At 45.4% G+C, this 15656-nt stretch overlaps 1 protein-coding gene across 4 annotated transcripts in view; it reads right to left on the minus strand.

Moving 5' to 3' along the window:
• Positions 1-15656, minus strand: part of Sergef (secretion regulating guanine nucleotide exchange factor) — a 212243-nt gene extending 196587 nt beyond the window's left edge. For 3 of the 4 annotated variants that reach the window (XR_012908246.1, XM_075952339.1, XM_075952340.1), the window contains exons 1-4: positions 15573-15651; positions 11158-11293; positions 8964-9119; positions 6669-6763 (exon numbers count right to left, since the gene is read on the minus strand). Coding sequence is in view for 3 of the 4 variants with exons in the window: in XM_075952339.1 (XP_075808454.1) it covers positions 6669-6763; positions 8964-9119; positions 11158-11293; positions 15573-15632 (447 nt within the window). In the remaining variant the exon portion in view is untranslated. Of the gene's footprint in view, positions 1-6668; positions 6764-8963; positions 9120-11157; positions 11294-15572 lie in introns of all 4 variants that reach the window. The other variant, XM_075952338.1, reaches the window with a different exon arrangement.

Raw genomic sequence — 15656 nt, forward strand, 5'->3', positions numbered from 1 at the left:
TCAAACAGCTAGAGACGAGAAAGCATGGCTGTGCTCCAATAAGACTTAAATAGCAAGGGCTTCGGTGTTCCCTCCTGACCCAGTTTGATCCTTAGCCAAGGCTAGAAGCTCTTCCTTAAGTGGTCATTCAACCCCTGCCCAGTAGCTGCCTCCGGTAACATGGGGCTCACCACCTCCCTAGGCACCTGCTCCATCCTTGCACATCTCCATGTATCTCTTTAGATGGAGCCAAATCCAGCTGCCTTTAGCTTCTGACAAAGCTTTCCAAATATTTGAAGACAGTTGTCATGTCCTCTCTAATACATCATGTGGCGGTTTTAAAAATAGGTCCTCAATTTCTTTGATACTACTCCCTTCAAGTCACAGAGCTTGATTCCCCTCCCCTGTGTGGGCTGGGCTTACTGACACACTTCTAACGGAAAGAATAAAGGAGCAGAGTGAGTCAGAGGCACTGAGGCCTCCTCTTAAGAAAGCCACCTGCCAGGTCTGAACAGTTGTACAAAAAGGTCCACAGAGCAGGAACTGTGACTCCCACCAGAAGCATCGTAAGAGTTTGGCAATGAGACTGGACCCCAGTCTAGCCCATGGAGGTATGTACCTACTATGTCTTCACTGCTACTTTGTGAAAAATCAGCTCAGAGGTCCCATTCCAGACCCTCAAAAATGGTGGCATAATGCTTGTTGTAGCTGTCTCACTGCAGGAGGTAACTAATGAAGAACTCTAGACAAACATTCCAGCTGCAGCAGCTATCACTAAGTTTCCCTCCTCTGGATAGGTTCTGGATTGCTCTTTCCCCTGGGGCCTCATATATCCCAGGGTGGCCTCAAACTTGCTATGTAGCCAAAGAAAGCTTTGAACTTCTGATTCTCCTACCTCTGCCTCCCAAGCGCTGGGATTAAATGCATGTACCATCATGTCCAGTTCAGGCAATACTGGAGACTAAACACAAGGCTTTCTGCATGCTGAGCTGTGTCCCTGTCCCTCAGTCATTCTCTTTTCAAGAACAGTGTAAAGGCTAAGAACAAGTCTTAAGAACCACTCTGCCTAGAATCTGTGCTCCAGTGCACAAGAGATCACACCAGATTATTCCAGACCAATCTGACTGGCACAAAGAGCAAGGCTCTGGCTCCTTTCTGGAGACTATACTTCTGTCATTGGTGTCTCCAATCACATTAGCCTCGGGCAAAATAAAATCTGACTGCCAAAACAGTTTGAGTAGATGGTCCTTTAAACGCATCTTCTTTCCTGCCTTCCTTTTTCCTAAAAATAACCAATGGCCCATCTCTCTATGCTTTTATCTTATGTGCTACTGCTACCTATGCGTACCCACTCCACCTCAGTACTTCCACTTTTCCCCATATTCCAGCCTGATCACCTGCTGACATCATCATCCACACTGTTCCATTGGCCTAGAATGTTCTTCTTTGGCACATGTTCTGTATCCTGTTAGCCCCAGCCAGGGAAACCTAACTCAACTCTAGGATTTAGGTAAACTTCCCACTAGATAAGAGTCCAATCCTCCTCCCTTGGGACTATATGAGCATCTCTCATGACTCTGGCATGACAATGACACTGCATGTATTTATCATGAGCCACTACCAACCTCTCAGGCGCTAAGACAGATCTTAACCACCACTGTACTCACGACCTAATCCAGTGCCCAAACATGGCAGTGCCATCCATAAATAGAGTCTCCAACAGTTCTCATTCTGGTATATCCCTCCCATTGCCACATGGGACACAGCCCATCAAAATGTTCTTAGTTACTGACTCTGCCATCCAACGTATTTTAACCATTGTCCCTTCCCGTATTCTTTAATTATATCAACTATAATTAAGGTAAATTAATTATAACATATGTAGGTTCTTAAAGGCCACCTATTTGCTCCTGGGAGTTACGGGGGGACCCAGAGCTCGGCAGAACTAGACTCTGTGCAGCCCTTCAGAACCACTACCCACAAATAACAGACCACAGGCCAGCAACTGAACTCCACAAGATGACAGAAGCTGATCTGAGCCCTCCAATGAAAATGCATCTTCCACTTCTAATCAGAGGTAAGGTGGCAGAAGGGAAGTTGAGTCAGAGAAACTCGTTCTTGATTTCTTTGTATTCCTGAAATTTTTCCTATTCTCATCATGACCATTTACAATATTTTGCTTTTACTTTTTATTCCCACTTGCACAAACTAGGATACACAGGAAAAGGGAACCACGTTTGAGCAAACACCTCCATAAGACCGGCCTGTAGGCAAGCCTGTGGGACATTTTCTTGATTATCGATTGATGTGGGAGGGCCTGGTCAACTGTGAGTGGCTACTCCTGGGCAATGGGTCCTGGGAAAAGAAAGGCAACTGAACATGAAGCTGAATGCAAGCCAGAAAGCAGTGTTCCTGCCTCCAGGTTTCTGCCTTAAGTCCCTATTTTGTCCTCCCTCAATCATGGGTGATGAAGTGGGACCTGAGAGCTGTAAGATGAAATAAACCCTTTCCTCCCTAAATTCTTTTTGATCATGATGCTAATCACAGGAATACAAAGCAAAGTAAGACACACATAAATTTCACAAACCTGTTATGTGGGATATCATAAAAAGAGCTCTAAACAAAAGCCAAATGCCCAGGCCCTGCACCTCGACTGAGCAAAACAGTACAGTTGTCCCTGAGGGTGTGGGTGAGCCAGCCTCCAAAGGAGTGAGCAGGAGAACTGGCCCGGTTCCTTGCTGCCTACTGCAATGGATGAGCTAGCCAGGGCAGTCTGGAGAGCTCACCTTGATAGTGTAGATACTGCTGATGAGGGAAAGCCGGCAAGCTGACCAACCCAACTACCACCCAGGCCCAGAACCCAGGTTATGAGTTGGTCCACCCCAACATCTACCTTATCAATAAACTGCTGGAGCATGTGAAGGGGGCAGGCCTGCAGATCCAAAGCTTCAGGATCTCCATGACATGGGGCAAGAACAGAATATCCAAGAGGAGTTCCAGTGAGGCTCAGTATAAATGGTGTAGTAGAAGCCAGAGCCCTTGAATCAGATCTATAACTCATTGCAATGAACACTTACAAGTAAAGATGTACAGATTAAAGGGTATTTTGTGTGACTCACTGTGTCTCACTACAGCTTCTACACTGAGACTGACTGACCTTCCTTCCTTCCTGCCTTTCTCTCTCTCTCTCTCTCTCTCTCTCTCTCTCTCTCTCTCTCTCTCTCTCTCTCTTTCTTTTGTATTTTAGCTTATTTTAGTTTTATTTTAAATTTTATTTTATTGAGGGGCCATGGTTTGCAAGGGCAGAGGGTGGAAATGAAAGGACAGGGAAACGAATGGGATCTGGATGCATGATGTAAAAATCCACAAAAAGTCAATAAGAAAAAGTCTTTTAAAAAAAGCCAAATGTACTGCTTCCCACCCACTCTCTACCAGGGTCACTGCTACATGTGGAATCTGAACCCTTGTATGTGATTAGATTCAAAGCAACCAGTAAAACATGCACACAGAGTTCAGAGCCTCAGTACAAAAAAAGGAAAGAAAAGTACCTGACTCACAAATGCTACATTTATGTTTATCTAAACAACAACAGCTTGGATAGATGAAATTAGCTTTCAAGTTTCCAAAGATATGCTGGGTGTGGTGATGCATCTGTTATCGAAGCCATGGCAGGTAGAGGTGGCAGGAGCAGGAGTTCAAGTCTAGCTTCAATTATTTAATATGTCTGAGTGCAGCCAGTGCTACATGAGATGCTATTCTAAAAAAAAAAAGTCAAGGAGCTAGCGAGATAGTTAAAAGCACTGACTGCCAACAGCCAATATCAAACTAAATGGCAAGAAACTCAAAGGCATCCTACTGAAATCAGGAACAAAACAAGGCTGTCTACTCTCTCTATACCTATTCAATATAGTACTTGAGGTTCTAGCTAGAACAATAAGACACCAAAAGAAGATCAGGGGGATACAAATCGGAAAAGAAGAAGTCAAACTCTCACTGTTTGCTGATGATATGATAGTTTACATAAGCAATCCCAAAAATTCTACCAAGGAACTTCTAAGACTCATAGACACTTTCAGTAATGTAGCAGGATACAAGATTAAATAAAAAAAAAATCAGTAGTCCTCTTGTGCACAGATGCTAAATGGGTTAAAGAAATCAGAGAATCAACACCCTTCATAATAGCCACAAAGAACATAAAATATCTTGGACTAATTCTAACCAAACAAGTTATGGACTACTATGACAAGAACTTTAAATCTTTGAAGAAAGAAATTCAAAAGGACACCAGAAAGTGGAAAGATTTCCCATGCTCTTGGGTAGGCAGAATTAGCACAGTAAAAATTGCAGTCTTACGAAAGGCAATCTACAGATTCAATGCAATGCCCACCAATATCCAAACAAAATTCTTCACAGACCTTGAAAGAACAGTACTCAACTTCATATGGAAAAGCAAAAACCCAGGATAGCCAAAATAATTCTGTACAATAATGGAACTTCTGGAAGCATCACAATCCCTGACTTCAAACTCTATTACAGGGCTACAGTAATGAAAACAATGGTATTGGCATAAGAACAGACAGGGGGACCAATGGAACCAATGGAACTGAAGACCCGGATATTAATTCACACACCTTTGAATACCTGATTTTTGACAAAGAAGCAAAAAATATCAAATGGAAAAAAGAAAGCATATTTAACAAATGGTGCTGGCATAACTGGATATCACCATGTAGAAGAATGAAAATAGATCCATATGTATACCCAAGCACAAAACTCAAGTCCAAATGGATCAAAGACCTCAACATAAAACTAGCCACACTGAACCTCATAGAAGAGAAAGTGGGACGTACACTTGAACGCATTGGCACAGGATACCACTTCCTAAATATAACCCCAGAAGCACAGACACTGAGAGCAACAATTAAAAAATGGGACCTCCTGAAACTGGGATGTTTCTGTAAAACAAAGGACACGGTCAACAAGACAAAACAGTAGCCTACAGAATGGGGAAAGATCTTCACCAACCATCAGAGAAATGATCTCCAAAATATACAAAGAACTTAAGAAATTGGTCATCAAAAGAACAAATGATCCAATAAAAAAGGGGGGTATAGACCTAAATAGAGAACTCTCAACAGATGAATCTAAAATGGCCAAAATACACCTAAAAAAATGTTCAACATTCTTAGCCATCAGAGAAATGCAAATCAAAACAACTCTGAGATTCCATCTTACACCTGTCAGAATGGCCAAGATCAAAAAACACTGATGACAAGTTATGTTGGAGAGGATGTGGGGTAAAGGGAACACTCCTGAATTGCTGGTGGGAATGCAAGCTGGTACAACCCTTTGGATATCAGTATGGCAATTTTTCAGAAAATTAGGAAACAATCTACCTCAAGACCCAGCAATACCACTTTTGGGTCTATAAACAAAAAGGATGCTCAGTCATAACACTAAAGCCCATGCACTGTTCTGCACAGACACACATACAAGCAAAACATACATGTGCATAAAATAATCTTTTAAAAATGTCATTAAAACTCCATATATATGTGTGTGTGTGTGTGTGTATGTGTGCACACATAAAACTTGAAAGTAGTGCATGAAGAGAGACACACAAAAGGCCCCAAAGGCCACGTGTTGTAAAATTACATTTATATGAAATGGCTAGAACACATAAATCCACAGAGAAGGTAGACTAGCAGCCACCAGGGGCTGGAGGAGGGGAAGACAGGAAGCCACTACTATTGAGTGTAGAATTCCTTTTAGCCATAACACAAATGTTCTAGAATTCGATAATGACAATGGCAGAGCATACTGAAGATACTGAGAACATACTGAAAAACACTGAAGTATACATTTCAAAGGGGCAAATTCAATGGTATCTGAATCATATCTCAATAAAGTTGTTATTAAAAATCAATCTCAGCTTTTACTTTTTTTAAAATGGGGCTTTCAGAAAATTTTCAATCATTTGATATTTCTGCAGGACAGCACTGGACTACCATTTGCTGAATCTACTTTGTGTTTGTGTGTGTGTGTGTGTGTGTGTGTGTGTGTGTGTGTGTGTGTGCACGCACGCATATGCCTGTGGATGCAGACATACACCATCACAAGCATAAGGAGGTCAGAGGACACCTTCAGGGCTGCTCCACCCATTTCACTTTGCTTTAGACAGGGTCTTTGCTGTTTGCCACTTCATATGCTAGGCTAGCTGGCCTGGGAGCTCTCAGGTAATCTTCTGTCTCAGCTTCCTAGCTTCCCATTGGAGCACCATACAGACTTGTGCTACTGCATCCAGCTTTAAATTGATTCTGGAGATCACACTCAAATCAAAGTGCTCTACACACTACGCCATCTTCCCAGACCCTGAACTTAGTGTCGTGAGGCAAATCACTTCTACTCGGACCTGTCTGTTACACAGTTCCCGTCATTAACAATGAGCATATGAGGTGCAGTTCTGCTATCCAAGTTTATAAACTCTTATAACGTGCATGAAGATGAAAAATTTTCCACCCAGCATTGATTCCCCTAAAACTGATTTTTAACAGAAGAACTTATTTTCAACTCAAGTTCTATTACTCCATGGGCTTTCAAGGACCTACCTAGTCTTTCATATGAGTGAGGATAAAAGAAACAGCCTAGAAACAGCAAGATAAAACCAGCTAAAACTGGGGTGTCCTCACCTCAACGGTCTGTGGAACCATACATCTGCGAGGGCCGTGCGGCACACCTAACTGGCCAAAGGCATTGGATCCACATGACAGAACTTGACCTATTTCTGCAAAACATAAGCATTCAGATTACAAATCAAAGAAGTGAGATACCTGTGACCAACAGGGAAACAGGGATGAGAGGATACAGCAGGCATCCTGTGCCTCAAAGCCTTCTGGCCACTTTCCTTCTTTAGTTCCTCCACACTAAAGATTACCTGCCACCTGTAGCCTTAATGGCTGATTACCTGTGCAGAGCACTTAACTCAGGGCCCAGTACTGAAGTGACTGAACACTTACTCCCTCTTCATGTTTCCCACTTCCCATGTCTCCAGCCAACAAATTCTGCACACTGTGATGCTCTGGGCCTTTTTCCTCCCTGCCCTTCCCCACACACTCACCTGAAGAGTCTGGAGAAAAGGACAAGACATGTATGGCCTGGCAAAGTAAGGGTTTCCCCTGGAGACAAGTCTAAAGTTTGGAGGGCAAATTTGTCCCAGAGGAATGTTAGAACCACCTGTCTTCATAATTAACCCTGTCTTCCAACTTAACCTTCATCCATAAAAATATGATAGTCTGTTCTCCAGCTGTGACTGGTGCCTTTCTCACAACTTGTTGTGATGTGTTGGAAACAGTGCTCCCTTCTGCCTCTTTCGACCCTAACATGGCCCATAATAAGTACTTCACAAAGTGATATCTAGCATTGAAATTCTTCATGTGGAAGGAGGTTTTCTTTTTCAGAGCTAATCTAGTCAGGGCCTCCCATGCTCAGCAAGCTGCCTCCCCAGCCCATCTGGACTCTGATGATTACTGTCAAACTGGATACATATGGAACTCCTCTGCAAAACAGAAATGGTGACAGCTGAGGAAGACTGAAATACTGGACGGCAGTTCGTGAGTGTACAACAGGGCATGTTCTGAAGCAGGGACCACTGGGCATTGCAACAAAGAAAAGTACAGGGAGTCTTGCAAGTAAGAAGAAGGCAGCAGACACAGGAGCCTCTGTAGAAGGCTGTGTGCAAAGGTCTGGGACTTTCACTACACATCTAGGGATCCACGAGCATGAAGAGACAGAAACTACAGGTGTCCTTTAAACCCAGACCAGGCAGCTAGAAAGGACAAAGTTAAACAGAGAAATCAATTAACAGAGTAACAAACCAGCTGCTTCCAAAAGAATTATTCTAGCAACCCTTCAGCCATAACTCATTCTGTGACCTGTCGTCATAGAGACTAGATGTTTTGAAGGGAGACAGAGAAATAACTCAGAGGTAGAGCCTTTGTCTAGCACATCTGAAGTCCTGGGTTTGAGCCTCAGTAATGTCACCATGGAAGCCCCTTGGTGCTGTGAGATCCCTGCTCCCTCAGTGATGGCTAGCTTTACACCAACTTGACACGAGCTAGAGTCACTGGAGAGGAGGGGCCCCAACTAGAAGATATGGCTATAGAACATTTTTTTTAATCAGTGACTGACGGAAAAGGGTCCATTTTGGGTAGGTTCATCCTTGGTCAGGTGGTCCAGATTCTATAAGAAAGCAGGCTGAGCAAGTCAGTAAGCAGTATTCCTCCATGATCTCTGCATCATCTCCCGCCTCCAGGTTGCCGGCCTGCTTGAGCTCCTGTCCTGACTTCCTTTAATGATGAGCAGTGATGTGTAAGCCAAACAAACCCTTTCCTCACCAAGTTGCTTTGGGTCATGGTGTGCCATCACAGCAGGAGACATGCTACCTAAGACAACGAGCAGATAAGAACTCTTATGGCACTCCTGGTCAGCTAGACCAGGCACATAGCTCTCATGAGCGTTTGGGACTAGAAATGACCACCTAATGAGATCCGGTTCATCCTCCAGTCTCTGGCAAATGTATATTCCAGCCTGATCTCCTTTATAGTTAAAATTCTCCTTGTAAAAGGTACCCTGCAATTTCCCTAATAGAGAACACTTATTGGTTCATGGGGTGGTTTTTTTGTTGTTGTTGTTTGTTTGTTTGGTTTTGTTTTTCTTCAAAAGTACAGAGGCTCTTATTTAATCATTCCCCACCCCACCCCCCGCCACACACACACACACACACACTCACACACACACACAGACACACACACACACACTCACTCACACACACACACACTCACTCACACACACACACACACTCACTCACACACACACACACACACACTCACACACACACACTCACACACACACACACACACACACACACACACACACACACACACTACACTGCTGTCGTGGTGATACTTATTCAAGAGAGCGCTTACCTGTGAGCATAATGGTGAAATCCCAGCCACAGGCCACTTGTTTGATTGGACAACCAAGGAGAGGCTTGCAGACGGTAAAACACAGAACATCTTCCGTGTGGCCGAGCCCCAACTGCCCATCTTTATTCAGGCCACAAACAAAGAGTCCTCCTCTATCTGCAAAACAGATATTTGATCACACTGTGAACCCCGAGTCTGCATTTGCATTAATTAAATAAAATGAACCTTGAGACAGGAGGCTGAGTAAGCAACCAGTTGACAGAAAGTATTCATAGAGCATCCGAGGGCATTTGGAAGAGTTAGAGAGACACACAGGAAGTAGCTGGGAGGATTTTGGAGTGGTTTGGCTGAGCATAAGGACATTCTCTTTGGGTGGCACCGGTAAGGAGAGAGGGCTAGCTAGTTGTTACTTCACCTCTTTGAGCTCACAGGTTTTCACCCCAGCCTTCGTATCTCAGGTCTTATTTAGAAATAGAACAATAGAGATTTAGTTAAAGCTCCAGTTAGTGGTATCCACAGGAACAGAATTCCCACCATGCTGTGGCCAGAGTGGCCAGACCGCTTCCAAAGAAGCAGGCCGCAACTGCGGAGATGAAAGTGCTGGCGGAAAGAACAGCAGTAAATTAAGGCACAGCCACTATGACAAAGTTAAAACAACAAAGCTCCAGTGTCAGCATGACAGGGAGAGAGTCACAACTCCCAAAGTAAGAAAAGGTTACCATGCATTATTTGGAGCCACAGACATAGGCTTCTTGGCCGTACTAATGCTATTAACTGATGCATGCTAATGTGTTCTGGAACCAAAGGATCAGGCCAAGGACCTCCAATCTAATGGTTGAATGGAAACTCCCAGTTCTGTAACAAGTGCCAGTATCGCCAAATGGAGCATCTATGATCAAAGGAACGCCAACATCAACTCAACACTTAGAATATGCCAGGAGCTGTTCTAAGAGCTGAGCATGGAAGTCCTTTCCACACGTACCTAGGCCCCATAATACTTCGAAAGGCCCATACACCTTTAATTAAGCTGTCTTAATTTCAAATTGTTTTAAGTTGATTTTAATGTAACAATAATTCATATACAGTACAAATGCCATTCTTAGGTATAGTTACTTTATATCAGTACAGCTGTAAAATATAATTTCTAGCATTTCTTTACAAAGGAAGGGAGGAATCCATGATGACAGGAACACCAAAGGCCTGTAAAAGCCCTAAAACACTAAGTTTATCTACTGGAAAACCCTAAGTTTATCTACTGTTATTATCCCCACAGGACAGAGAGAAAACTGAGTGTTCTAGTTAGCATCTACTATCAACATACACAACCTACAATCACCTGGAAGGGGAGTACTAATGAGGAATTATCCAGACCGGGCTGACAGGTGGATATGTCTGTGGCACTGTCTTGACTTCTAACTGATCTGAATGTGGGCAGCACCATTCCATGGGCTGAGCCCTTAACTGTGTTAGAATAAAGAGACCAAGCAGCCAGCGGGCAAAGATGCCTTTATTTCTCTCTGCTCTCGACTGTGGAGGTGATGCTTTAAGTTCTTGCCTTGACTCCCTGCAATAAAGACATGCTGCCTATATTAAGTCGAATAGAATCCTTTCCCCTTCAGAGGCTTGTGGGCAGGCATTTTATCACCACAACAGAAGTAAGAGCAGACCACTGCTGTACAGGGAGGTACTTGCCAGAGCCGCAGAGCTAATGAACTAGAGAACAAGCCCCTGAGCCCAGGGAGTTTGAGCCACAGCTCCCATTCCCAATCAGATGCCATACACTGCCTCTGCTAAGCTGAAGTATGTGTGGCCCCCGGTACTCTCTGGGCACTAGGACAGAAAATTAAGAACAAGGTAAGGTAAAGTTCTTGATCTCAAGGGCTATTTCACCTACTTGCAAAGGTTTCAAAGTAAAAGTCAAACAGGTTGTAGCATGTTCACCAACTTGCCTATGACCTTAAGCCTTCCTCTCTGAGCCTTATTTGTATAAGGGGGTAGGAAAAGGGAAGGGAAGGAACTCAGAAGTTCAAGCTCTGGCAAGCTAGGATTCCCTTAATGGTTATCTGGCTCTTTCACAAAAACAAATGCTGCTCTCTGAGAAGTACAAAAGACTAAAAGATGGCAAGGTTTTTATTTCCAAGGGGAAACACCTCAATACAAAAGTGAGTGGTTATCCATTGGAGAAGAGAGCTACCTGTGACAGCTGCAGAATGACCCCCTCCTCCTGTGACACTCCTGATGCACCCAGGCTCACAGAAGCTGCTCAGTTGCTGGGGAAGAAGCACATCTTCCTTGTGGCCAAGGCCAAGCTGCCCGTAGCTATTTGCACCCTGGGGATAAAATACAACACAGAAGAAGAGCAGTTTGAAGGCCCAACTGTCAGCACCCATCTAGCCATCTAGTCCCTCGCCCCGACACGCCTCTCAGAGCCCATGACATCTCACACCCGTTCTTAGGGGGCTGTCTTGTCAATCTACATTGAGAACCAGCCCATCTGTGAGCACTGTGATTCCTATTTCAGAGGCCTCTGTGGCACCCACAACTTAGCCAACCATGTGGCTCACCTTTCCCTGCAGGTATACACTGTTCTAGTTTGCTGCTGGGGGAAGAGAGGACCGAGACTGATCAAGCAGAAGCCATGGAGAACACTGCCTGGGACTCACTCTCTGGCTCTCTCCACTGACTTTCTTAGAAAGCCCAGGCCCATCGACCAATGGATGGTACCACCCACAGTGGACTGGACCTTCCACATCAATCACCAACCAAGATAGTCTCTTCAGAGACGTGCTCACAGGTCAATCTGATTGAGGCCTTCCATTGACATTTCTCTATGTGGCATCACAAGGGCAATAAAACCCAATCAAGACTAAACTGCCTTTGGGAATCAGACCAAGGAAGCCCTCTGATAAAAGTTAATTATCTAGGAAAGCTGGGAAAAGAAAAAAAGTTGGTGGGGAGGGAGAGATAAAGAAAAAGTTAGCAGAAAACACTCCGGAGTTAGGTTTGTGCTCCCTTCCCCACATCCTCAATGGGAAGCAGGCAATGACTTTCTGTATTTATTCAGTCCGCTAAGGATGCTGCATCCCTAACAGGAAGCATCATCATTCACCTGTGATGTGGGAAGGTCATTGGTTAGTTAATAAAGAAAACTGCTTGGCCCAATAGGTCAGAACATAGGTGGGTAGAGTAGACAGAACGGAATGCTGGGAAGAAGGGAAGTGAGCTCAGACGCCATGCCGCTCCTCTCTGGGGCAGATGCGATGAAGCAAGCTTCCAGGTCAGACATGCTGAATCTTTCTTGGTAAGACTGGTGCTACACAGATTACTAAATATGGGTTAGGCAAGATAAGAGAAGAGGCTAGAGCTAATGGGCCAAGCAGTGTTTAAAAGAATACAGTTTGTGTGTTGTTATTTTGGGGCATAAGCTAGCCAGGCAGCCAGGAGCCGGGCGGCAGGAACACAGCCCTTGGCTCCATACTACAGAATGGCGCCCAATGTGGGGCTCGAACCCACGACCCTGGGATTAAGAGTCCCATGCTCTACTGACTGAGCTAGTACAAGACCTAGGCAGTTTATCTCTAAAGGGCCTTTTCAAGTATAGCATTTGGCGACTCCAAGATTCAGATCTCCCTTGTAGATCCACACTATCAACTGCATACATAGTTCAGGTCTAGGGGTACAACAGAGCAACAGAGAGCTTACCTAGCATGTTCCTAGGTTCAGTCACCAACACTGGAAGAAAAAAGTCTCTAGTCTGAAATGTTTACAGCTTGGTTACCAAAATAGAATTCAGTATATACACAAATACATATCACAAAGATGCTGTAAAGAAAGGGCAATGTCCATTAAGTGAAACAGTAAGATCTCTGCAACAAAAGATATAAATACAATAGTGAATACACACGGTAAAGAGCCAAAGGCCCAGAATGTTCTAAGTTTTCAGAGCTTGCCATATTCACTTAAAGAAGAGGAACTGTGAACCCACAGTTCTTAATACTTAATACTTCAGAAATTCCTCTCTTCAAGTGTCTACTCCCAAGCTGGTTCTTTTGGAGGTGAGTGGTGGAGCCTTTAAAACCCATCTTCTGAGGACCCCTGAATGAGAACATGTACCTGGAAATAACCCCCAAGGCATGAATGCAAACCCATGTCCGCTGGGTATTTCCAGTCACCTTGAGCAGCACGGCTCCAAGAAGAATGAGCTACAGGAGGGGCACAGGTCAAGAGAGCCTTGGGAACAATACAGCTCCTACTAAGTGTTCTCTGCAGACACGACAGACACCTTCAATCCTCACAACTAAGGTGCATTAGCATTCATTTTACAGATGAGGAAACAGAGGCCCAGGGAGGCTCAAGTAATGATCCATAGTTACACAACGGCGTGACCAAGTCAGTAGTTGGCGTCTTTCTTTAGCTCTTACTGTGTCTAATGAGGATGTGCTTGGAGGCAGCCTAGAGGGTAAGCCACAGACTCTGGGCTGTTGCTCACCTCCAGCACTTCAGCACCTTTCTCTTCTTTGTATCCTTCCTTGGCATTACAGTGAGTCTTGCCTACTTGACTAGTCTACCCCATCTCCTAGAGATAGACCATGAAGGCAGGGACTTGGTCTTGCTCATAGCTACTCCCCTAAATCTGAAACTGCATTGGCCACATCAGGTCCAAGGCTCCACTCTGGAAAGGTCAAAAGCAACACTGTTGCAGAGTGAAGCAGAGAGCATGTGTTGGGGTCTCTAGCCAATCTGGTTGCCCCATTACCAGACTTGCAGGATGAGAAATACTGAAGGGAGAAGACAGGCAGGAACAACCCCCGGTTCACGCTATGTACCAGTCTCTAGCGCAGCAAGAGGCCTTAAAACCAAACTGAGCAAAGGAAATTTTAATATACTTTATAACAACTATGTATACCTTCCTTCTTTACAAAGGATCCAGACAGAGCTTATGCACACACACACACACACACACACACACACACGCACGCACGCACGCGCGCACACACACACCCTTGTGAGAGATGAATTGTGTTTCTCTAAAATTTCTACATTAAAGCCCTAACCTCTTAAATGTCCCGATATGGCTGTATTTGGAGTCACAACCTTTAAAGAGGTAACTGATGAGACCGTAAGGGTGGGGCCCTGGTGCATTCATCTAGTCTCCTCCTAAGACACCAAGGATCCCACCCACAAATAGCCACCTGAGGCCTCAGAGAAACCCAAACCGTCTACACCTCAATCTTGAACTTGCAGCCTCCAGCTCTATGAGAAAATAAATTTCTATTGTTCAAGAACCCAGACTGTGGTGTTTTGTCACGGCAGCAGAAGCCAACTAATACACGCACCCTGAATACGCAATAGGAAGACTATGCCAGCAGGCCTCCAAGCACACTAGAAAAGTGAGGTTCGACCCTGTTCTGTCTCTGTCCATTTAAGGCCGCATCTGAAAGGCTTTTTCTGTCAGATGATTTTCCTCTGCCAGAAAGACAACAGTCTCCTGGCTGGAAAATGACAGGCAGCAACACATTCGGTTATTAACCCCACCTCCACCTCAAGTGCTACCTCAGGGAGCTGAGTCAGCTAGGCCATGCCAAGATCTCCCTTCCAGCAGCCTGACACTCAACAAGTGAAAGATATGTCAATGAATACCAATCTTGGCAGAAACATAGGTGCTATAGCCTCCTCTAGCAGAGGAACTGGAACACCTTTACATGTATGGATTTCCCAAACCTTCCACATGGCGGTGCGCACAGGTACTCATCTGTTTCGTCCATTCGTTCATTCATTCTTCAGTCAACAAATATATCCCCGGAGTCTACAAGATGCCAGGCACCAAGAGAGCCAATGTGAACACCACGAGCTCAGTACTCACTCTCAGAACACCTCCGCTGTAGCCAAGGAGACTGCCGTTAACAAATCGTGCATCCTATCACAATTTTGGCATTTAATATTAAGAACTGTAACATCCAACATATGCTTCCTGCCACGCATGTCCCCCACATTCGCGAGCATAAAGCCTCCTCTCCAGTCACACACAAGGATTCTCTCAAAGTTCAGTGTCAAACCTAAGCAGCCAAGACTTCCACGACCCCAGAAAAGGTAAGATCCGGTCGGAGCAGAGTAACAGCAAATACGCAGGGTCTGCGCCTCGCGCGGCCACACTCCACAGGCCTCACATCCACAGGATGCTCCCCAGGGTGACGGCGCTGGAAAGGAGCCTCCCATCCTCCAGGCAAAAGAAAGATTCGATGACACAGGTGGCCCTACGAGCTGTCACCAAGCGATCTTCTCTCTGTCCAGCCTCCACGCTGCCTTCCCAGGCGCTCGGGCAGCCGAGAGCTTTCCCAGAATGGACGCTCTCCCCTGAAGGTAGGGTCTACCCGAAGAGCCTCAGTCCCTCCGGTCCTCAGGCCCCAGTTACAGCAGGCCCCTCAGGCACCGCCACGGGGAGACCCTCCCTCCGAACCCTTTCCCTCCTGCCGCAGCCCGGAGTGCTCAACCCAGGACCCTGGCATGGGCCTCTGCCTCTCAGCATCCCCTTCACCCACGCAGATGCCGGGCGCTCCCGGGTCTCCGCGCCCCCAGTCGCTTCCCGAGCCCGGGGGCGGAGTCACGTACCCAGCCGAAGAGCGCGGCCGCGGCGGAGCCAGCCTCCGAGACACGGGACTCGCGCGCCATGCACACGCTCCACCGGCACTTCCG

Source organism: Microtus pennsylvanicus, chromosome 18, assembly GCF_037038515.1.
Source record: "Microtus pennsylvanicus isolate mMicPen1 chromosome 18, mMicPen1.hap1, whole genome shotgun sequence".
Lineage (NCBI taxonomy): Eukaryota > Metazoa > Chordata > Mammalia > Rodentia > Cricetidae > Microtus > Microtus pennsylvanicus.